The sequence below is a fragment of the Augochlora pura genome, chromosome 4, assembly GCF_028453695.1.
Source record: "Augochlora pura isolate Apur16 chromosome 4, APUR_v2.2.1, whole genome shotgun sequence".
Taxonomy (NCBI): Eukaryota; Metazoa; Arthropoda; class Insecta; order Hymenoptera; family Halictidae; genus Augochlora; species Augochlora pura.
In genome coordinates, this window is record NC_135775.1 from 15,868,827 (window position 1) to 15,893,883 (window position 25,057).

At 34.0% G+C, this 25,057-nt stretch overlaps 1 protein-coding gene across 1 annotated transcript in view; it reads right to left on the reverse strand.

Annotated features, from left to right (window-relative positions):
• Positions 1 to 14,537, reverse strand: part of LOC144468723 (protein gooseberry) — a 35,147-nt gene extending 20,610 nt beyond the window's left edge. Inside the window, exon 1 of the mRNA XM_078178395.1 lies at positions 14,483 to 14,537. Coding sequence (XP_078034521.1) covers positions 14,483 to 14,537 — 55 coding nt within the window. The remainder of the gene's footprint in view (positions 1 to 14,482) is intronic.
• Between the last annotated feature and the right edge of the window lie 10,520 nt (positions 14,538 to 25,057).

Here is a 25,057-nt window from a genome sequence, read left to right on the forward strand (position 1 = left end):
TAATACAAAACGAGCGTAACGAGAAAAGCATATTTATCCAGGGACTGGTTGAGAAAAACACCATAGACCCGGTGTCACGCGAGGTGTCGCTAAAACTCTACTAATTACTGGTAATTAGCCTTCCTTTTAATTAACTTAATGATAATCGGCAAGTTAAACAAACGACGTCACACGAGCACCGGCAGCAAAATCTGCGTGAAAAAGTTCCCGGAAAGGCAGGAGCGGCGAGTTCTCTGTGAAAGACTCGAAACGACGAAACACGGCAGAAGAAGGGAAGAAGGCAGCAGAATGAGATGCGTCTCGGTAGTAGACGGTCCGGTACCCTTTTATGATGTTCACCTTACGACTCCTTAAGGGAGGGACTTTTACGTAAGACAGAGATCACGAGCCTACGAAAAGTAAGTGTTACGAGTTACGAGTCCGGTTTTGCGATAAGCAGTAAAATCCAGTCAGGTAAGGGGTTCACCTAAGCGAATCTCGTCTCCTGAAAATTCACGCATGCAAACTACCTCTTTTCGAGACACGCTCCCGCCGTGTCGCGTCGCGTCGCGTTGCGCCGGGACAACGTTCGCCGTGTCATATTTACATAAAAGACCGTTTGCATAAAAATCACTAGTAAAATTTAACTTTTACAAGCGCTTTGCGCACGTATTTGCGGGACCGCGTGCTTCTCCTGATTCGCGACTCCGGTGTTCTAGATAATGATAATGATGCAATGAAATTCTGATAAAACAACGAAAGAGGCAATGTTTTTTTGTCGTTTTCGATTATTCTGAACTTGTCCGATCGGTTCATTAACAACAGTCAGTGTAAAATGTGTTCCAACATTGAATATCCGATCATTTATGAAATTGTCAGTTTGTAAATTGTTATAATTTCGTAGAAACGAGTCATACCATAAAATAAATCTGGTATTATTTGAACACTTTACACTCCGATGTCGCCGATACAGAGACATTATATTATTAATACTACACGGTGATCGTGTTAAATACATAAATAAAACTACAAAGTATTTTATTTATCAATTCCGACGAAATTTCGTAGGAGTATAATGATTTGTATTTCAATTCAACTTTCGGTAGACTATAATAGAATTGCAAAAGGCTGAAACTTGAATTCTCTACCTTCGCATTTCATTGATTCTCCTTACCATGCTTTTATCACTCACAGTAAATGGAAAACTGTAGACATAGGTTTCCTCGGATATGATATAAATTCAACCGTCTCTAGAACCACTGAAAAACTTTTTTCACGAATAAATCAACCACGGATTTCAAGATTAAAGCTTCTATCCGATCCGAGTCCATCTGTACTCAAACTTCCAGAATTTCTGTTTGATTATAAAGCTTCTGACAACAAATATAAATTTTCATATATTTCATATGAATATACAGTAGATACTCTTTTATCTAAAGGTTTATTTTTATACTATCTTGATATCAAAACATTCTATTATCTAATAATTTCATTCATGTTCTCTACTAGGCTACAGTATATCTAAATAATAAAATAATTAAATAATAGAATGTTTGGATACCAGAATATTGTAAAAATAAATGTTCAGTTAAGTCCACTGAAATTCAGATAAATACAGATTTTGCAAATTAGCTGTAAAAAAATAACAGTGCCGCTAATAATTCAAAGCATAATTTTAATTAGCAGACTGACATACAAATAAATTTAACTAGAAGAGAAATAAAAGAAAAAGGTCATTGTTGTATTGATTTATTGGCCGATAGATCCTGCCGGTACGATGCATTTGCACTGCAACACTGATTTTGCCAGAAATGTGGACTTATTACGATATGCTTCTGAACTATATTGAGATCTATATTGAAAACATTTCACAAATAAAATAAAAAAACGATCTCGGCATATTCATAGCTACATTTTCGTGAGAAAGATCCGTCGTTCCAGCGTTAAACGAAAGAAGAAATTTACGATGTTCGCAAGAGAACACGACACCTCGTTGCTCGCAAAAAGCATTCGAATCGATCTGATTCCAAATAGCTATTGCCGAATGGATTTAAGGGGTAGAAGGGCAAATTTAGAATGCTGGAATATCATTCGTACGTGAACATTAAGATTCTTCTTCTTAACAATCACAAGTCGAACTTTCTCAACACATTAGAGAGGCTCTATTGAACATTTAGACAGTAGAAAAAAAGTTGTTGCATCGACAATTAATCTGCATGAAATTTTATTGTCGATGAACTTATGAAATTAAGGTGAAGAAGGAAACTCGAAAAGATATGACGAGTTTTAACAGAATATGAATAATAAATAATACGAATAAACTAGTAAAGTAGTAGGTAGCGTACAACTATTATGGAACACCGATTTTGTACCGCGATTTTGTCTCGTGTTTCATATTTAATGTCCTCAATTTAGAACGCCTATTTAAGATGTCCGTTTCTACTGTTTCAAGTGGCAGTTTTTTTACCTTATCGCTGATTAAAATCAGCGAAGCTCGTGGGGACACGTAGGATACCACGCAGCATTGTCGGGTGGCACGGGAACGAAGGTAATGAGGGTCGAGATAACAACTTGAACGATAATTTCATTGAAAGCATGCGACCGACTACGAGAAAAATTGATAATCGACGAAACACTGTAATGAACCTGTCGTTACACGAAGTCCCTCGCAACACCTGCTATGAAAACTTCTGCTAATTGCCGGTGGTATCCTTGGAAAAAAGGGACATCGTCGAACCACTCCTCCGACCGTTCTCGATGTAGCCAAAGTAGTCCCGTTTCGTCATTCATCAAATCTTCAAGATTTACATCCCCCTTCCTCATGGGATCCCAATGGGCCGTAAGGACATATCCACCAGCGTGCATCGCACACTTAGACGGCTTCGTCGCGTATGTATGGCTCTCGGACACCTTTCATGACGTCAGTCAGGCCGCGGGGCCCGACGGGATTACAGGCAAGATCAAAAGGCGCCGACCGCCGCCGCCGACTCGATCACTCTTCCTCTCGCTCTCTCTTTCTCTCTCTCTCTCTCTCTCTTTCCCTTTCTTTCTTCCTTCCACCTCTCTCTCTATCTCTCTATCTCTCTCCCTCTATTTCTCTCTCTTTCTCCGTTGCTCTCTGTCGCGCGCGGTCCAGTGGGCGCGATGTGAGTTGCGCAGGCTTCGGGACGAGTTCGGAGCGAAAAGAGCTACGCGTGTGTATGTACACTGACGGGGTGGCCCCCTTTTATAGTCGGGCCCAACTTCTTGCGCGACAATACGTGAAATTCTACGTAACCGACCCCCATACTCCATTACGAAACATTCGAGGTTATCCGCTGAATACGCGAACAAACGGATTAATTCGTAGCTGGTGATCCATTTCGCTTCCACGGCGAGCTTTCTCGCGCCGCGGCCATTCTCTAGAATTCCTATGGATCGTGTAGGTACCACGGCCGAAGAATGCGGCTGAAGAGGCCTAATTGGTTGTAGCAAACATGTGCGAGATTCAATAGGAAAACTATGCTCGAGATCACTGTGGAGGAAAATTGATCTCCGAATGCTTTATTGCACGCGGTAAGAATGAACTACGACTACAGTGTTTAGGATAATCGTTTCGCGCTAAAAGTATCGTTAAACAAATTAATATAATGTTTACGGTTAAATGAAATGTTGTTATGTTACCGGTTATTTTTAAATTAAATTTCATATTTTTGCTGAAATGGTAGCTTGAAGGTTCTTGAAAAAATTAAGAAGTGTGTAGTCAATTCGTATACCGCAGCGTCAAATATATGTAACAAATTCTGTTCGAAATCTTTGAACGCGTTTTTCTCGAATCTGTGTTTTTAAAAACACTATGCAAGGTATCTCGAAATCTAATTAATCGATTACCTCGACATTTTGCAGATATCTTTAGCTACTTCATCATATTTCAACCTGTTAAAAGTATAAAAAATCAATTGTATAATATAAACAAAAATTTACAATCAGAGGATGATCCATCCAAAGTCCCAATCTCAATTTGATTGATCCTCCAGTCAAGAGGATTGCAACACTCCATCACTTTTAGTTTTCTTGAGAAAAAATTTATGTTGGCTTAATATTTAAAATATGTACAGCAGTTGTAAACAAAGGTTTTGTATAAATCAGTTTCGTCGTGTCTGCATGAGTGTTAATAATGATTATGTAAAGACTGTGTAATCGTCGATGTAATTGTCAGAAAAGAAAAAGAAAGTAAAATTATTTCTAATAATTTTTTATTTTATGTATATATTTAAAATAAATAGTTTTAATTGAAAAATACTTGATAAAAAATGATCCACAATACCAGTATTTTTACTCATTCAGTGATTTCATTCGCTCTTGAGTTCTGTATTTAGAAGTCGACATGTAGAGCAATGTGTGTCAAATTAATTAAAATTCAATTTGTTTTGGATATTCTGCATGCTCATAATTAGTTTTCTCATTGTAATTCGATCAAGTTTGTTTATTAACGATAATTTTATTTCTTAAATCAGATTCGAAGTGTAGTTTGTTAAGGAAAACTTAATTCCAAGAGATATATCGAAATTGAGGATGTTATTACAAAATCGAAGTACATATTCCATAAGATCCATTTTCATAGTTCTATCTAGAACTTTGTATCTCATCACAGAACACAAGACCACCCTGTAGCAAAAATAAAAGAGGGTTGCAGTGCTTCGAATCATTGAGAAAATAATTTCCAGCATGAATTATTGATAACGGGTAATTGATTGTGGGCGATCACGCTAATATCCATGATCGTGCCGATATGACGCGATAGGGGCTTCCCCGATTTGAATTCGCTCGACGCAACTCGCATGATCAAACTTTACCCTCGAGGCGACGCTTCTCGAACTAATGCTATTTATTGAGGATCGTTTATCTAGGAATTAGTGGCAAGTATTTCCATCTTTTCTGTATTCTATAATTACGAGTTTCCAGAACCTCATCGTGACAGAATTTCGTAATATTTTTCTACAGAGTTCCATCAAAAGCGTCGAACAATATCGAATATTTTGTTAGGAGGTAATATTTCCACTATATTTTACTCGCATAGCTAAGCTTTGTGGTATTCCTTCACTATATTGCAGTTTTACATAATTACGTTCCTTTGCAATACAGGCTGTCAACGAACTGGCAGTAATTCATCGCCCGAGGGATGATATTACAACTTCGAACAAATCGATATTCAAAAATTCAACTATGCTATATTGCGGTGATATTACTGCGTGATTATCTCCAATTTGTGTAAGACAAATGTGGTTACAATAATCATAGTTGTAATGATTGCATCAACACACGAGGAACTATTACTTGCCTTACTCTCATTTATGCTATCATAACAGGTATAGCGTTATAAGTGCACGGTCGCAATGTTGAAAAATACACGTTTACATTGTCTTTATTAACACTCATATGAATAACCAGATATCCTTTTGCACATTCACTTCAAAATATCTTTTATTCCCAAAAATATTTCATTATTTAATACTTCAGTTTTGTCCATTATTTCATTACATTCTATCATTTCATTTATTTGCACATTATCTATAGATACATGTTTGCGGTCTAAAATTTTGTTATTAGAAAAGTTTCAAAATTGGACGATAATGTTTGATACGCGTTTGTTATACATTTGTAGACATTCTCCAAAGAGTTAAGAAAAATAGTATCTTATTGTAATAATAAATGTAAAATATTATATGTACAATTTAATATTCCCACCCTTATTATAAAAGTAATATAAAACAGCAATGTGATACAGGACCTCACGGTTGGGGTAGCCGGGTTTACAGAACAACGTCGACAATTTTGGTTATTGATACAATGGTTAATGAAGCCACGAATGAATTTCGAAAACCGCATTCGCGAGCTGGTCATTAGAAGATTCTATCGTGTCCCAAAAAGAATCAATCATCGGTCCCGTTCGTATCGGATGCCGTTGGTAACAGTATGATAAATGATGAATTCCGCAAACAATCGGGTCAACGGAACTGCCTGCGTCCCGATCCGATGCCGCGCGCAGGCGGTCCGATGTAAAGCCAAGAGGTGAGGTGAAGAACTGATTGTGAGAAGAGGAAGAGTTGCGCGCGTATTACCTGACTGAGTGAGAATATCTGTACGGGCGAAGGGGATGCATGTATTTAAAGTTCGGTATGAGTTCCGAGTTGCGAAGGCTTCAATCAACGTGCCGTCGCTCGGGGCCTATCCGATATCAGACATTAGGTACCCACGGCCCTGGCTACGTACTTCAACTCGTGTACATACCAACGCCTACGAGATCGTCTGCGTGTTCCCCTTCGTCGCGAAGCCAAACTTCTTTTCTGCAGCCTGTTCCGAAAAACATTGTCCGATATACTCTTTAACTCTTCTCGTTCGGTGAATTTTTCTCGGATCATTCGTAAGAGTGAGAATGTTAATTATGAAAGTTACTCGAAATACCGTCACTTTCGTTTATTTCTAACGATAATCACGATAAAATGACAAAGCATTATAAGCAACAAAATTGAATATAACACTTGATATTATGTTCATAGAATAAAATTATTTAAGTAGTTCATTAGTTAAGTTCTATAACAAGTATTAAAAGATACTAGTTGATATACTTACCGCGAACGGTTTTAAATATCATTCTTATACGGAAAGTATAGGCATTAACATTGGTTATACGATAAATAGAGCAGTATATAAGTGGAACTGGCTTTTGAACTCTTGTCATATTATTGACACTTCGTAATTAATATGCATAATCTACTTTGTAGAAATACCAGCCAGGGTAGATGACTTAGTTACCGTGCCCAACTCAATTTCCGTATTCACGACTCAAGAACATATAGAAAAAAGAGCTTTTTATATGATTTGATATTTCTCCTTAAACCTTACATGTATTAGGTAAACGTAATCAAAAAGTATAGATCATCGATTGTATCATCAAATTGTGTGATACTCTATACAATATTAAAAGTAGTAGAGGAACTTCAGAATACTCGAACATTTTTTATTGATTGTGAAACATTTATAATATTATTAATATTATTAAAGATTTATAATATAGATATATATTATTAAACATTTATAATATTATTAAAGAAATTCCGAATGATGTCGTATTTAAATTCATTTCAATCGGGAAAAACCTTTAATGCTTCTATAAAAGTATATTAAAAATGAAAAAGTACGTCCGACGATTTATTTATGATCTTCGAATAAAATTTTTTCATTGACGAAACATTTTTTCTAAATATTCCCGAGTACACACGAGTACTTTAAGATTGCCAATATTTAGCTGTTTAATAGATTATGTGTAGCCGTTTATTTTAATACACGTCCAAAACCGTGACCACTAATTTCTATCCATAACTTGTCTACGAATTTCAAACTTTTTAATTACATTCTGATAGAAATCAAATTTATTGGCTGCCTACACTTTTCATATACGAGACTATATCCTCGTTCTTCTGATTTACGATATTTTCATACGAGTAACAAATAGTGAGTTTATTTTAACGAAACACTGTTAATATTATACTTCCAGGTACTAAATCATTATACTTGCTCTTTTCTCTGCTTACACGAGAAGAATACACAAAACCCATGTTATATTAAAACAGTTTTTAGCAAAATATGCAAGATTGAATATTTCCGAAACAAAAAATTAAAATTTAAAATTTTAGATTACACGGTTTTAAATGGCATAAGAATAAGTGTGCGGATATAATGAGTGCTTCTTGGACAAAATACATGCTTAGTTAAATTCGCATTATAAACACATGATATCTCATTAATAACAACCTGATATAAAACTAACATAAAACTGCCATAATCGAGAACACATATTACAATTTCATTGCGTATTTAATTCTACTACGTTCTTCAATTTCCTTCAATTACGAGATTATTAACGTATTTGTAGTGATTGAAAATTAGTTCGGGGAATATCATAATTAAATCACAGCTTTTGATGCTTACCGATGTATACAGTGATATAGGTATAATCGTAGTGGGAAACGTTTAGATTCACGAAACTATCTTTCATACACCCCTATTGGACAGTATTGTATTGTCAACGTATACACGTAACAATATAGATACATTAAAAAATATATCTACTATCGCGTCAACCATATGTGATTAACAGAATTATTTACTCAGATTTGATCATTTATTTTTATGTTAAAAAATTTTATTAAGAATCGCAAAATGTACACCCACCTACAAAAGAATTGGGATATCTGCTGAATTAGTATAAATGGTAATTTCTTATTCAATGTTGACAATCTTTTATATTTAGTATTAAGACTTGCGGCATCGAATTCTTAAAAATACACATTAAATTAAGAAAAGTGTTTGTCTCTGATGCAGTTAGTTTACTATGTAATCTGTACATGTCAAAATGTTAAAAAGACAACTATAAGTTAAATTAACCCTAAATTATTTTAACAACAAATTTCGTAAATTTCACATATGGATGATAGGGCAAACAAAGTGTTAAAGGATCAACAATTGGTTTCGATATTTATAATACCTTATTTTAGAGCATATAATGAGAGGTTCCATGAAAATGTTATGTATCGAATAGGCAGATTTCGTTTATCAATACCTATAGAACGCTTCATTACTGATAAACAGACTGCGAAATTTTATGTCAAATAAAGTTTGCCCGCATTATTTTTGTTCCTAATCAGAATAATCGGTTTAAATAATGTAACAATATTTTAAAAATTCTTTTAATGTTTTTACCGTTCTGCACTTGATCTATACACTTTTGCCATTAATCCATTAAATCCGCAGTTCACTGATATATTAGAACCTAACAACAAGGGTTTTAACTGTATTTTTAACATAACCTCTGTAAGGTCAGCCATTACTTTATAAGTTAATAAATATTTTTAGATGAAGTAATTATGATCCATTTTGGATAATGAATCGTTTTAAATATTTAATAGAAATTATAATAACAAAACGGATTATTAAACATACTATTTGTTTAGAATCAGTGGTAAATGTCTCGAACTGTCAAGAAGGGTGGATGAGGGTTAAGAAAAGAAAGTAGTTTAGCTTAACGAAGATAGTTTCTGCCATGCGGACCAAGTTTATATTATAATACAAGTAATAACGTAGGAATTGAATTTGTAAAGCAAATACAACCTAATTATCATTGCTTTAATAAGATAATGATTATGCAGTGCATACGTATCTCTGGGAATATTAACGGATAATAAATTTTACTAGTACGCACTAATCTTAATTGGACTGGTTCAAGTTTCAACACGATGTCGGTTAAATTATAAAGGTAATGAGTATTAAATTCTTACGTGCTGAAGCGTTTCTTATTATCACAAAAAAATCTTACATCACAATTTATGAACATAATTAAATAGAGTAATTTACATTAATTGACAGCTGTATTTTGTGTTATTAATTAGTAACAAATTGAAAAATTGTATTCACAAGGCGACAAAAGAAAATTTACTTTTATTTGTCGTGATTTTTAGCAGTATTGTTTAATTACAAATTATTACTATTAGGTTGCTGGTATTAATGAAATTTTCCATTCCTGTGCTAGCATTTGAAAAATTAAATTGGAAGACCAGTAATTTATTTCACTTTTAATCGATTACAAATTTTCTTCTACCAAAACTAAAATGAAAACATTATTGATTATTGAAAACTAATAAGTAGTAATTGCAACAGCTGTTTACGTTACACGAAACACATTTCAACGCTCATTTTTTAATATTAGATTGCTATTTTAGCAAAAAATTATTAGTAAAATAAATAACATTTTCTGTAAACATTGAAGAACGAAAGCAATAAATATTATAAATTAGAACATTCGTATTATAACTTATTGCACTTTTTGTCCTATGCGTATACAGAAATAATGTAAATTGATTTTGTAAACTTTTTCCGCTTTAATAAAATATGAAATGCACATTTCTTTAATTCCTTAAACGATTTCTTACGTACATAACAAATAAAGGTGAATGACTTTCCATACTTGTGTTGCTCCTCGATTCCCGTCGGCGAACTTCCTCCAATCCTCAGAAATTGACATCGAGCATGAATATATTTACTATCATGCATAAATGTTTTTAAAAATCATTTTCAAACTTATACATTCTTAAAATGTATAAAATTAGTCATTTTTGAACTGTGATGCATGGAACTCCGAAAGTCCTTGAGTGCATGATTAAGAGTCCGCAAATGACAATAAATTTAATTTATTCAACTTCATTACGAAAACCATAATAATCATAAAAAACAGTCCCACTAGTCGATCAGAAAATCTAGTTAAAGCTGGTTTTATCAAACTTTGTACAGGCGAAACATAGAATAACGAAAAAATTAAGAAGAATAATTTTCAGCGTTGAGAAGTGAATTATAACTTACTAAAATTATTTAAAAGAGAAATAAGATCGCACTTCGCTTCCTATGTTTTATAATTGAAGCAGACATTTTTTATTTTCATAAAGATTCGCAGTTTAGTCATAAATAAACAGTTGTATATATACAAGACAATACAGTTTTTGCTTGTATTAAGTGATGAGTAGACTGTAGATAACAATAAATTATTGTTAACGTGTTAAAGTTAGTAAAGAAAGAGATGACATTATCTTCAGCTTCTATTTCTTGAAATTTATGCAGACAGTTTTTTTTGTATAAAAAAACCGCAGTCTAGTGATAAGTTAAAATTGTGCCCTGTATAGTATAAATGTATTCAATTGTTTCCGAAGAGGGAGTTTCCGTAGTTTCAATAATTTTAACATAAAATATGTGGAACCAAGATTTTACTGGCTCGAAAAGTTTAGCTTTGCGATCTTATAGCTTAAATGATCTAAAATGAGGCATCGGAAGCCAAAATATCTTCTAATCCATCATAATCGTATTCCTTCATCTTCTATGTATAAATTTGTAAAGTTTAAGAATAGAACATATTCACGATATGCTTGTTGATTTTCAACGTTTGCCGAACAGTCTTGCATCAGTCGCATCATATTTTATTTGTTTCATTATTTCACTATATCGTTGTCATCAGGTCAATTAAAACGCGATACTAAAGAATCGAGAGTGTTTATGGAAATGTTTTATAAATATCGGTATAAACAAAAAGAAATTTTGCAAATAATTCTTGCGTTCGAATGATATTTCAATTGAGGTTAATGAACAATGTATTTAATTACAATAAAATTACTAACTAATTATGAGGAATATAAATTCTTCATAAAAATAAATACAAAGCTCCTTTGCTTTGATTTTACTTAATTTCTGCACAATGATATCCAAAAACCGCCTTGAAAAAACAACATGAATAATTCTGCATTTCCTGATATTCAATGACTACGACTATTTAATGACTGTGATTATTTGAAATGACTGCATTTCGATGCAATTCGTTTGTTTTAATCATGTCATATAAAATCAATACAAAAAAGCATTTCTTTGGCATTCTTGTTTTCAACTCAAACCGGGTTGACTTTTTTGCGTCCAATGCCTCAAATATTCATCGTCACGAAACCGATGAACCAAAACGTAGGGGTTCGTATGTTTCTCGAAGAACAGCTTGTTCTTCCAACGGGAAATGATGATGTTCCGAACCTTTGATGTCCGGCATTAATTCCTGCTCACATAGTTGAATTCAACGGTTTGCGTAACGACGCAACGCGTTCAAAGAAGGTCATTCGAGAAGCAGAAAAAAAAATGCAAAGCGTTTAACAGGGAGGAAATAATTCACTCAAAGCACATCGTAAAACCATTACCATCGGTTGTAAAAGTTCCTCTTGTTCTTTGTAAAAACTCCACGGTGCATCCGACATCGGTGCATGAAACGCTCGTCTTGTTTCATTCTCGGTAAATTATTTCAATCAAAAATAATGAACTGATTTACTTTTGGATTTGATATTTTGGTGGCTGAAGAAAAACTATTAATAGCTTGCTGCCAAATGTTGCGTACCATAATGACTGCACGGTCGATTAAAAACCATTGCAAAGATTAACGAGAAGTTTAACAAAAATTTATATAGAGGATGGATAAGAGATAAAGATCAACAAACAATATTTTATTCGGCGCTAACGAATAAATATCTAATTGAATAAAAATCTATCTACAAACAAATTCATCCGAATAAGATTCTATTCGAATAACAATTTATTCGTATAGGAATTCTTATAAAAAGTAATCAATTTAAATCAACATCATAAAATATAGTATTTTTATTTATTCTTACGTTGGAAAGTTCATTATTTTTGGGTAGAATGGTCATTGAATGAAAACTATATAATGATTATACGGATGCTGAGAAAAAGCATCGGCCTAAATGTATTCATACGAAGATATTTTTATAAAGTTATGTAAAAAAGAAAAACAGTCAACAATTATTTACATTAATATTCTAATAATTTTACAATCACTGTTTAAATCATTATTATACAGTAGAGGCTGGCTTCCTGATACAAACATTTATTTTCACAATATTCTGGCATTCATTATTACCTGGTAGGAAACATGAATGAAATTTTTAGATGGTAAAATATTTTGATATCAGGAATATTATAAGAATGAACAAAATTTTTAAATAACAGAAGCTCTACTGTATTAATTATCCAAAGAATATCGTCGCCTACTATTGGGAACAAAACATAACATTCAAGGTTAAATCATCAGATCGATAAAAAAGCCGAAACCTAGATAATTTAATTTTTATACGGTTTCTCAAAAAAGAAATGTTCCTATATCAGTTTTTATAATAAAAATGATGTAACAATGGTGAAACTACTATTGAAATCATGTGTCACTGAGTGTAAGCGACGCATAAGTAAAGAGTATTAATTTCGTGTCAGAATATGAATTTAAATTAATTAGTAGACTATAGATTTTATACATTTAAACATTTAATAATTTTCAAAATAACTGTTACATGGTTTTCGACTTACCAAATTTATTAAGACAGAAGAAACATATTTGCATTTGTCCATCGTCCATTGTTTTTTACCGCAAACTAGTTTTGTTTAATATAACAATTCGCAGTTTATTAGTTCGGCAGTTAAGAAATATTTACTGTTTATCTTTTCTGACATTTTTAATAGAAGATTGAAATAAAAAAGTGAGTATAGCTAACTGTCGTTAACACGCACTACTCGCACAAACCGTCGGGCCAGGTGGAAACATTGATAGGATAAAGTTTGTGCAAACTACTATCTAATCGATTAATTGGAACTGATAATATCAAATATGAAAACCAGCTGTTTGTATAATTTGTCAGAATGGTTTCTTTTCCCTACTCCAATCTTAAATTAAAAAAGATGTTATATACGCGTTAGTTACATGCGGATAATACATATTGTTTCATACCAATGGCAAGATTATATTTATTCAAATCTTTTTGCGATTCCCATAATAGTACATGAACTCTGAAGTTTTATGAAAAATAAAAATTACCTGCATCATGTGCAAGAAGCAGTAGATACATACAAGTTTCTACCTCTCATTATCATTAGAACTACCGTGTCCTAAACATGGTTAATGCATATCGTTTTATGAGAATTACGAGATTGGATTCATTTAAACTTCCACGACTTTTATTAGAACATATGTTTGAGAAAATAAATGCGTATAGAAATTTCTGACAAACACATTTTTATGGTATCAGGAATTGTAAAAGATCGGATACCAGATATTGACTGGTTTGGTAGTTCTAGTGTTAACGATCTCGATAAACTGTGAATAATATATCAACGTTTTTAACGCTGATAATGTTAAACATACATTTATGGAGCATTAGTTCGATAAACTTGTTTCTTTGAGTTGCTAATAATCTGCAGAAAGACGTTCCCTGTTATTTGTGTTAAGCAAGATAAAATGGTTGCTTTTAGTGCTCCGTAAACCTAGTGTCAAATTCTTTCATTGTCCCTAATGTCTTAAATTGCGCAATCCTGTTCTTATTACAAATACATGGAAATAACACTGTTAAGAACTTCCAGAGACCGTATCATTCGGTATCATTATACTAAACGGACTATTCTCTCGAAATCAACCTAGGTATCGTCGAAAATAATACCGAAAGCGTTACAGGCAGTAAGAAACACGTAAACCCAACACCATCAAACGCAAGTTTCGTTTGTCGAAGCTCCGTAGGTGACACGAAGTGATCGCATTCAAGAAGATTTACAGTTTCCACGATACAGTATGACACGCGGCTGTCGCTCGACAGCTCCGACACCGAGAATTGTGTATACAAAGCGATCATTATAACATTAAAGCTAATTTTACCATAGGGATCGAAATTTTTAAGATTCTACTTCGACACTAATTTTATTAAAGAAGTCGGAACTCACATAATGAAATTGAAATATTTCTCAAGTTCGATCAGACTTTTCTTAATTGATCATTCAATTTCTGCTGCAAAGATGATACGAATGATTCGGTAAAAATAGGTGTGCGCGTAAGATCGATAGAGATAAGTTCAAACGGCTGTCATTGTAAACACGAGACATAGTTTACCTTGAAATGGGTATCCAGTGAAGTAAGGTGCCATGTTCAGAGTGCTGACAGCCATCTAGCCGATAATTGCTCCCTCGACAGTCTCTAATCACTGAATCACCACCAAAGAGATGAAAGAGTTCGAAGAGAATCGAGATAAAAAAATGTTCGTTCGTTGGAGTATCTCGGGGATCGGAAGTTCGGTCACTGTTTCGGCTCGCGGTTCGATCGGCACGGGAAACGCGTCGGTACGGAAACGAGCTCTCGGCAGAGTCCCGAAACGATTGGCTGGGTGCGAGGTGTCAGGCTGCGTGAAATCGAGAAAAACGAGAGAACCATCGGCTTGCTCCGGATGCAAAGTGCAGCGGATCGTGACAGAGATCTGTTTGCTTCGGGCTCTGGGCTCGAACTGTTCGGTTGCCGAATCGGGCGCGCACTGGCCAAGAAGGGAACGCGACCAAAAGAAAGGAAAAGAAAGGCAGGTACTACCTGAAACCGTGGAAGGCTCCGCCTTCGTCCCAGGGCCTGTCGAGGAGGGAATATCTGGGATGAAAAGTACCTTAATGGCTCTAGTCGAGCGGTGTATTGGTCACTTCGAAGGTGATCCCGAGGAGGTGGAGGTGGTCTGTTCCCTGGCTCCGCCCGGCCGAGTCTTTTCCCTGCCCGGGCGCAGGCCTGTTTCACTTTACTCCGCACCGCATTTTCCACCGTTCTTTGATCTCGAATCGGCCGAAGATCGGTAGCTAAACGATACACGTAATGACGTTTAATCGATTGCCTGTTGAATGATCGGTGCTCGGTCACGTCTTTTGTTCCATCTATCGTTATTCACGGCTGCCATTTCCGATCTATAAAATCGAGGATCATTGTTTTTTGTCTTCTTTAGTCAGTGCAGCTACCAACGAACACCGAGGTCTCTGTCAGACGTTAGTAATATGTATTAGTGGAAAAAAATTATAAATGCACCGTTCAACGTCTAAGAAATCTCATATGTATTTAGTAAACTAGTAATCTTATGAAAATGAATATTTGTAATGCCGTATAGTAGAAAGATTAAAAACATTTAATAATATTTGTCAAAACATTAGTTTATGTGGTAATCACAGTATCTCTTCATTTATTTGTGTATTGTATTCATATAATTATGATTTCAATGCTTCATTCGGCACATTCGTGCGATGCATGTGTGCGTACCTAGCGGCGATATTGTCTATTTCCGTGTGCTCGTCCTTGTTGTATAGATTATCGAAATATAACCATGTGCCAGAGAAAATATATTTGATAAGTATGGGTGAAAGATACGTGAAAAATACGTCATAGGTGAAAGCACATAATTCAGAGCCCTATGGTTTTCAAGATTCATTGCTTTAAAATTTCAAGTGCATAAAATGTTAAGGCAATCGATTCATTGTAAAACGTTCGCGAAATTTTATACGAGTCTACTGTATAGAAATAATTTCTTCATTAGAGAATTTATTGCAGAGAAAGTATTATATTTTTTCCAGTGAAATTGAGAAAGTTTCAACGACGTTTTACAATTTTTGAGAACAAAAAAAAGGTTAAAAATAGTGGCGTTGTATACTCTCAAACATAGTCACTTTTAAAAAAGGTCGTCCCATGGTGTACATGATTTCGACCATTTTGCTTGTCGCGGTTAAAAAGAAACGTGAAAATTCCTTAATTAGTATGAATTTGGCTGGAGCAGGTACTAGAACAAAATAAAAGAATCGGTAATTAAAACGGTGACGATAATTTGAAATTCGATTATCGATTTTTGCATGTTTCTTTTAACTCGGAGACCTAAAAGACAGAAAAAAAAATAAACAAATGCTCGATTGATTCTAGTAAGAACTGTTTGAACAGGTATTAACCCTTTGCACTCGAGTGGTGACTCTGAGGCACCACTCAAGATTATTATATAATGTTCTAATAAAATTGTTATACTATAAAATCTGTTTATTTTTAGAAAACTGTTCAAAGTATAATTGTAATATAGGTTCAATTTCGTAAGCATAAATAGTTTTGAATTCGGGGTCAAGATGGCGTCGAGCGCTAAGGGTTAAACGCGCAATTAAAATTTTGAATTAATTGTGGTTGACTAGGTTTCGAGATATCATGGACGTTGTTCTGGAAAACCTTAATTTCGAGAAAAATGTAAGACCGGACTCGTAACTTGTAACATTTACTTTTCGCAGACCCATGATCTCTGTCTTACGTAAAAGTCCCTCTCTTATGGAGCCGTAAGGTGAACATCATAAAAGGGTACCAGACCGTCTGTTACCAAGACGCGCATCTCATTCTGCTGCCTTCTTCCCATCTTTTGCCGTGTATCGTCGTTTCGAGTCTTTCACAGAGAACTCGCCGCTCCTGCCTTTCTGGGAACTTTTTCACGCAGATTTTGCTGCCGGTGCTCGTGTCACGTCGTTTGTTTAACTTGCCGATTATCATTAAAATAATTAAAAGAAAGGCTAATTACCAATAATTACTAGAGTTTTAGCGACACCTTGCGTGACATCGATCCTATGGTGTTTTCTCAACCAGTCCCCGGATAAATATGCTTTTCTCGTTACGCTCGTTTTGTGTTGCGTATCTACTTACTTAAGTACTGCTAGTTCACCTCGTAAATTGTTAATCTCTTTCCGAACGATCTTGTAGAATTATATCGATCTTAGCCGCGTTTTGATTTTTTATTGTCAAATTGACAAGATTTACAATTTGTACGTGTTTCAACGACGTTTTAAAATTTTTGGAACAAAAGAAAGTTCAAAATTAGATGCACTGTATACACTCGAACATAGTCGCTTTTAAAAAAAGGTGTGGGATAAAAAACGTGAAACATCCTTAATTTGCACGAGTTTGGCTAGTATAGATACTAGATCGAAGGAAAAACATCGTTAATTAAAAAAAATGCTTTACTTTTCAACCCAAAATTGAATCACAGAACGATATAAAGCATTAAGCAATAATGAGAAGAATATATACAATACTGCAGTTAAAGTCCAATGCAAATAACCAAGTACAAATTGCAAAAAGGCAACATCTGTGTTATATAACATTTTAAAAATGTATGGGAAAAAGAAATCGGAATTAAAACTTGCAACCCTTTCTTCAAAGCGTCGAACGCATTGTATTCTGAACCCACCTTGATAAGGTGCAGTAGATTATGACGTTATATGTATCTCTATTAAGACAGAAAAATGAGTGACACAAAGAGCAAGCAACTTAAAACTAATGAAATTTGTTGTAAGGTCACTGTTAACAGACACGTACAAAACCGTTAAAATAAGTTCTACAACAGTGGAAGCGAATTATATTCACGCATGAAAAAAGTTGAACCTAGATGGTCCAGATGGATAGAAATACTGTTTTCACGATGTAAAGAATGAGTATAGGGTATTGATAATTCCATAATGTAGTCGTGGTACAGTAATGATGTCGGCAGATATCGGTTATAGAAGAAAGAGCGAAATCAAATTTATTCGAGGCCATATGAGTAGTGCTGGCTAATTAAATTTAATTAAAAAAGAAATAACAATATGATGTGATTGACGCAAGACTGTTTAGCAAACATTGAACATTGACAAATAAGTCAAATAAGTAAACATGTATTCTAGAATTTTATACTACTGTGAAGAAAAAGTAAGGTGAATTTGTTTATAAAATGTAAATTCTTTATTCATTCTTACAAATCAATTTCATCCCCTTCAAAGTAATCCCCGTCCGATAAAACGCACTTTTGCCAACGCTTTTTCCAGTCCTCGAAACAGTCGGAATAGTCTTTTTCCGGTATAGACTTCAAAACCTTCTGCGATTCGGTTTTTATCTCCTCAATCGTGTCAAAACGGCGTCCCCGCATTGGCCTTTTGAGTTTGCTGAATAGCCAGAAGTCGCACGAAGCCAAATCAGGTGAATACGGTGGTTGCGGAACGATATGAGTCGAGTTTTTGGCAAAAAATTAGGAAGAACCAATGCAGTATGGCATGGTGCATTATCGTGATGACTTTTGGTTGTTTACAAAAACACGCGTAACTCGGAGATAATTAAACCTTTTGACAAACAGACGCTTGGCAAATGTTATAGACAGTCCTACCAACCTAGGAAAAAAAATAAAAAAAGAATAAATAAAGAATTTACATTTTATAAACAAATTCACCTTACTTTTTGTTTACAGTGTTACTCTACACATGGAAGATGAATGAATATGATTATGATAGATTTCACAATGCCTCACAACACCCAATGCCTCAATTCTTTTTGATACGTGAAAAATGAAGCAAACGTACAATACAGAGATAATTTCTGACACACTAATTCTCTCTATAATAAGTAGAAAAGGGATCAAGATCGATATGTGCTTAGAAAATCAAGTCAATTTCAATAGCTACGATTCCTTCCATAGATTTCGAATACTACTGAGAAACAATAATGTTTCAATAAAGATCTACAAAATACATTTGTAAACTTTCGTTATCAGCTGAACTATAAAGGTTGAAAGAACATCATTTTAGAATTCTCTAATAGTTTTAACAAAATTCAGATCGTTTTGTCCAATTAAAAAAAAGTTAATCCGATTCAAAATGTGTACGAATATTTCCTACATCCACTACACTTAAAATGTTCATGCGATATAGTGCTCATAATTGAATTTCATTCACCGAATTTACAACCATTTAGAAATAATATTTTATTTAAAATACTTGATGTTATTCCATTTCCTGTTTTATCCATAACATTCTCTGCTTTGTGGGACTTTGGACTTGTTTGCCAAAGGATAACGAAATTAATTATTCACAATCCTCTCATTTTATTAATACGTCCGTGTATGAATTATTATTATTATTTGCTAACTGAACTGCCATGAATCCTTTGCGGTTCAATTTGTAATTAAAGTTTGAAAGTGCTATCGGGGACGAAAGTAACACCTACGGTTAGGGTGGTTTGTAAGAGATTTCTACGCCCAATATTCTTCACCTTAGTTTAAATGAGTATCTATATTTATTAGGTTTACTAATAAATTTAAAATAGGAAGCTTATAGCACAAATAAAAAACGGGTCCAATTATGTGACTGTAATGATTAGGCATATGAAGAATGCCATCTGTGTTACAGCTGACCCGCGGTCGGGGTCAGTTTTAACATTTTACCCCGTTCCCATATTTTATTAATAACTTGAATATTCCTTAATTCGCAACAAAACCACTGTAACTAAATAATCTTAGATAAGTAGGTAAGAGGTTCGTACAATAATAGTCATTTTAAGACTTTTTTAATAAAATAATATATTTTAATACAAAATATATTATTTCATTCTGAAAAAGAAACAGTCCCTTGCTTTCCCGCGACCAGCGGCTTGGTTGTATAATTAAAAATTAGATCACCTTAATCGTGTTTTTTTTTTTTTATGAAAACATGATTTACTAGACTCATGAACATCCATCACGGAACCTTGACCATATAATCGTGGTAGGTATAAAAGCAATATCGCGTGATCCAGCCAATGAAATCGCAGAAAGTTCAAAAAGGTCCGCTTTCCTACTTGCACGCTGCTACCGCATCTGTAATTCGATTTACATCGTTAATTAAAATTAACTACATTTACCGACTGTACATGTGTTTAATTAAATTGTGGAATCTTGTAGATCGATTTCTCATCTATAATCTACTACACACGATCCGTTCCGTCGCGTCGTAATGGAAAGTTTCACCACGTGATTTGTTTCAACAGTCTTATCCTTTTTGTCTGCGCTCGACGATGTTAAGTTAAGATACCACGATTCGATATTAACCATATTGAAACGGTCGGCGAAGAATTACTCTGTCGGTTGTATATTATTATTGAACAAATTTTTAAATAGATCGACAAAATACGATAAAATACGCCGATAATTGAAAAATCGGTATTGCAATATAAAACTTTACAAACGGGCATTAGGTGCTACAATAAGCCAACATTATTTAATTTTTAATTTAATATTTTCTTACCCTTTTTTTATTAGTATGACAAGCTTCTGAAAATAATAGAGAATACGCGCGAAGAAATTTGATTATATAAATATAAAAATTTTTAATACATTTAAAGAATATTTATTATACATATATTTCCATCAGTATAAAAGGATGCTTGCAAACAAAACACAATTTGTAATGATTAAACTGGATTTTTATGCGAAATAAAAGTGTTTAGAAATACACCTAGGAAATAGATACCGAGAAGAATGTTTTTTCTATAATAATTTAAGAAAATAACTTTCCCTAATTACTTTTTATATGTTTTCTTCTTTCTTTCTTATGGTTTATGTTTTTACTACAGGCTGTGTAACAAAGGGTTCTTCCCTTTAACACATATATACTGTTACTATTATTCTTTAAACTTCCTACTGTTTTTATTCGCTACTATTTCAATGTCTCCATATCAACTTTACCATAAATGTATGAAATTGATAGCGTAACGACAGCGCCTAATCGGAAGTCGTTGAAACCGTAGGATTAAATCGCAGTTTCGTCGGTTAATACAAATTTCAAGTCACACGTTGATTTAATTTGTCAGTGACCGATCTTCTTTGTCCTTGCTTCGAGCATTAGACGTTTCAACGTGATTCCCTGCTGCGACAAAGCTATCGTCTCTGATTCGCGTGTAATCACCTCGGAGATTAGCCGAAAGTAAGCTGAAATCGTCTGGACGAGCGTCATAATCCAACACAATAGGTCTTGAAACCATGTTAATACGTGAGACTCGTACAAAGTTATGTACCTACAACTTAATTTACTTCGAGCAGCGAATAATGTTAGTAATAACTGGACTCCAGATTTTATGCATTTATGGCAAAAACGGGTGAGTGAGATACGAAGTCACGAAGACATTGTACACATTTAAGAGTCTTGTTATCGTATTTTCAATTCATTTAAATTATTCGAAGGAGGAGTACACCACCATTTGTTTACATCTTGTTTTGTGGAACTGAACAATTTTTACTTTTCATAAAATTCCACAGTTTATACATTTATGGCGTGAGCAAATTTGTGAAATGCTAAGAAGCATTAATATCAACTAAAATTAATAGTATCTTTAGTTTTTATGAGCTGCAATGACGCTTTTAATCGATCATAACTCTACTTTTGAAAGCTAAACATTGAAAATTGCATAGTAAGTAGTAATTGCATAAAAATTCACGATTTCATATCTGGATATTATTCCACGTTTCCTAACTTTTTTCTACGTTAAAAAATTAAACAATCGACACCATTTTTACAGCAATATTTATTCCATCCGCCACGATAAATTTTAAATCTCTAGTTTCATTTTCATTAATCAAATTACTCCGATAGTATAGGAATTTATAGGGTTAATTTTCAATACTTAATGTGACTATATTCCTGACTACTATTTTGGACAACATATTTCTACTGCGTTATCTATTAAGCCGAACATTTTAATTACCGAAAATATCCAAAAATTATTGTTCTTTTTTTAAATGTTAAAAACAACTGCTTTGTCAACAGTGTCCGACTTTCTACTTTGAATTTAACAACGGTGATAACTAAACTGCGGATTTCTATTCGAGTTCACATTTTTGTGAGCTTTTTCATAAACCTCTGAAAAAGGAAATAATTTTTTACACCTGCTAGAAAATTCCCTGTGGCGACCGTTCATACTGTAATAAAATAATAGTAACATAATTAACTTCTGTTAATATGGGCATTCGATTGTATTTTAAAAGCTTGCATATAATGGTAACATATTCGAACTCGGCAAAATGAAAAAACATGAGGGCATCGATTCTCATAAAAATCGTGCGAAGCGATGCACGCGGCAAACTATATCTGCGGAAAGGTACCACTGTGCGTCGACGTGTCATCACGTTCGGTGTTACAGTTCACTGTGTTTCACAACCGTTCTGGATTCATATCCCGAGGATTTAATTCTTCGCAGTCATCGCCTGGTTACAAGGAGCACAGGGTGCACCGGAGGATAGCACGTGTCGTGATTGTAGTTTATGGGGAGCTGATTGCAGAAGCGTGGGACGGTTGCAGGATTGCATATGGGTTCAGCCACTAGTCCCGTCAGTATTCGCCGGCGTGCACGCTTACGTATCCACCGCAGTGTCAGTGTTTCGTTTCATAATCATTAAGATATGCATTATCCCTCTAATGATGAGCAGCGCTGTGCAATACCGTGTCCGATCGTGGACTCCGCGGTTCATTTTTGTTGCTTTGGTAGCATACATATACGCTTCACGTAAAATACCTTTCCGTAAAACTCCTTCGGTCGCGGTACTGATTAAAGTGAAATCGTAAACGTATGCTTCCAGCTGGATCAATCGTTGTCATTTACTGGTTTCTGTTCATTAATTTTTTAGAAAAGAGACTATTCTTTCGTAAGAAAGATTAATAGTTTTGAAAATTATGGAATGTGAAGTTAACGAGAACGTGTATTTACGATTTAACCGAACGATGTTCGTTCTGTCAATGCGCTATAGTTTAGGAAATATTAATTATTTTATTATTCGCACGGAATGAATTCCCCAACAGAAGAAACCCATAACTATCGAATAACGGATAAGACATAACTATACTGCGAATTGTATGCATTTATGGTAAAACCAAGTAGATGTAATTCAAAGCAATGGAAAGAATACAAGAACTTTTAAATGTGAATGTATTACTTTTAATGAAATATACCATTTAATTGTTATCAAACAATACACGTTAGTTATTTTTAGAACTCAGTAGGTTTAATATTAAAGAAAGAGTGAACTTGATATTCAATTCCCATTTGTTGCAATTGATATACATACAATTTTTATTTTGCATAAACTTCCACAGTCTTGACATAACTATTAGACAATTAGTAGGCAGGAAATCTAAATCTACATTAAATTGAATAATATATCATTACATATTTTGATATATTATATATTTTACAATCGTATATACATATTAATAACTAGCATTTTTATTTCATTTCCATTACGAAGAAGCTTTCGTGATTTTTGCCAGATATCTTCATATCAGCCATTTATTATATTTGTTTCACACCATGTGGAAATGCACGTAGAAATAGCTGGAATGTAAACAGTCGTGTAAATTAACAAAGACTAATAACATTTTTGTTTTATAATAAAAAGTTAGAAAACATGAATTTTCCTTTTCTTTTCTCATTCCAACCAATTGCAATTTCGGCAAAAAATTTTATAGATATTGCCTACTAAACTAGATTCTGCAACATCTAAAAATGACCAGAACATTTGACCGAATTATTAAGATGTTCTTGAAAGCTATTTAAATGTATTAGTTCCTACACCTAAAAGTGGAAATTAAAAGCTAAGTAAACAATTTCATTGTCGTCAGGAATCACAGACGTTTCTGTCGTTGAACATCCTAGAATCATTTGTCACTTTGTATAAAAGGGGACAAAGAGACAATTTAGTGAAATGTTAGAAAATCAGAGTAGCAACTCTCCGGAGCAACTTCCATCATCGGTGAACAGAGAAATCTTTCAATTTTGAATGTTGGTCGTCAGTCCCAAGAGTGACTTCCAAAGGACATATTGAACGTCGACGAACTTGACAAGATCTTCAGGCACCTGCGCCTCAAATGATCAATCGGTCTGCCGGGAACGAGAGACCAAGAGTCTGTAAAGACAGATATAGAAAGGTATCTGCATTTCTGTGACGTAGAAAACTGGATATTGTTCGTGGAAATATCAAATATTCTTATTACAGTGTGCGCCACGATTTCTTAACACGTCGAGTGCAAAGCTAATTTTGCTTGACGTTCCGTGCAAGCAAAGTCAATCCCCAGGGACTGACAGTGGACTTCGCGTCGGTCGAAATCTATGCGTACGACTAAAAATATCAAAGTTAATAAATAAATGTAATTTTAATAGAAAAATGATCTCTTCTCAACATGTTCTGTGACGAACTATTTTTACTCGACTCTACACACTGGCCATTTGACATTTTACTAAAACTTGATATATTACACGTAATTATTAATTATCGTATATATAAAAATGAAAAAAAACTTATTACAAGCCATTCTACTGGATAAACCTAATGTAAACTGTCTAAACAATTTTGTAACGCATTGAATAAACATAAAAGGATGTAGCGTCGATGGTGCACGTGGTACGGAACGTATTAAAGAGAATTAACAAATTTTATTCTTAAATGAAATTTGCAACAGAATTAAATAATTTTATGATGATCTAAATTCTGTCTACTAAAACAAATCTTTTCACTTTTTCTAACTGATTGCAAGAACGCCGGCTGAACAGAAAGTTCACTATCAATCCCTGTTGATTAACGTCGCAAAAAGCAAGTTAATGTTAAACCTACCAGGCGATAATGGATCGAATCCAATTCGATTTTGTAAAGTTCTTATTATAAAATCTATTCCAAGAATCTAATTCATTCAAGCATTTCTCATAAAAGAGGCTTTAGTGCAGAGACATAAAATAAAACAATGGCGGTCTTAATGGTAGGTTTAGCGTCCATTTTAGAAGAAAACAAAATAAATCACGAGAATACGTAAACTCGAATAAACTGTTATCATTATTAATAGATTACAATACAATTATTCGAAGAATCCATCTTTT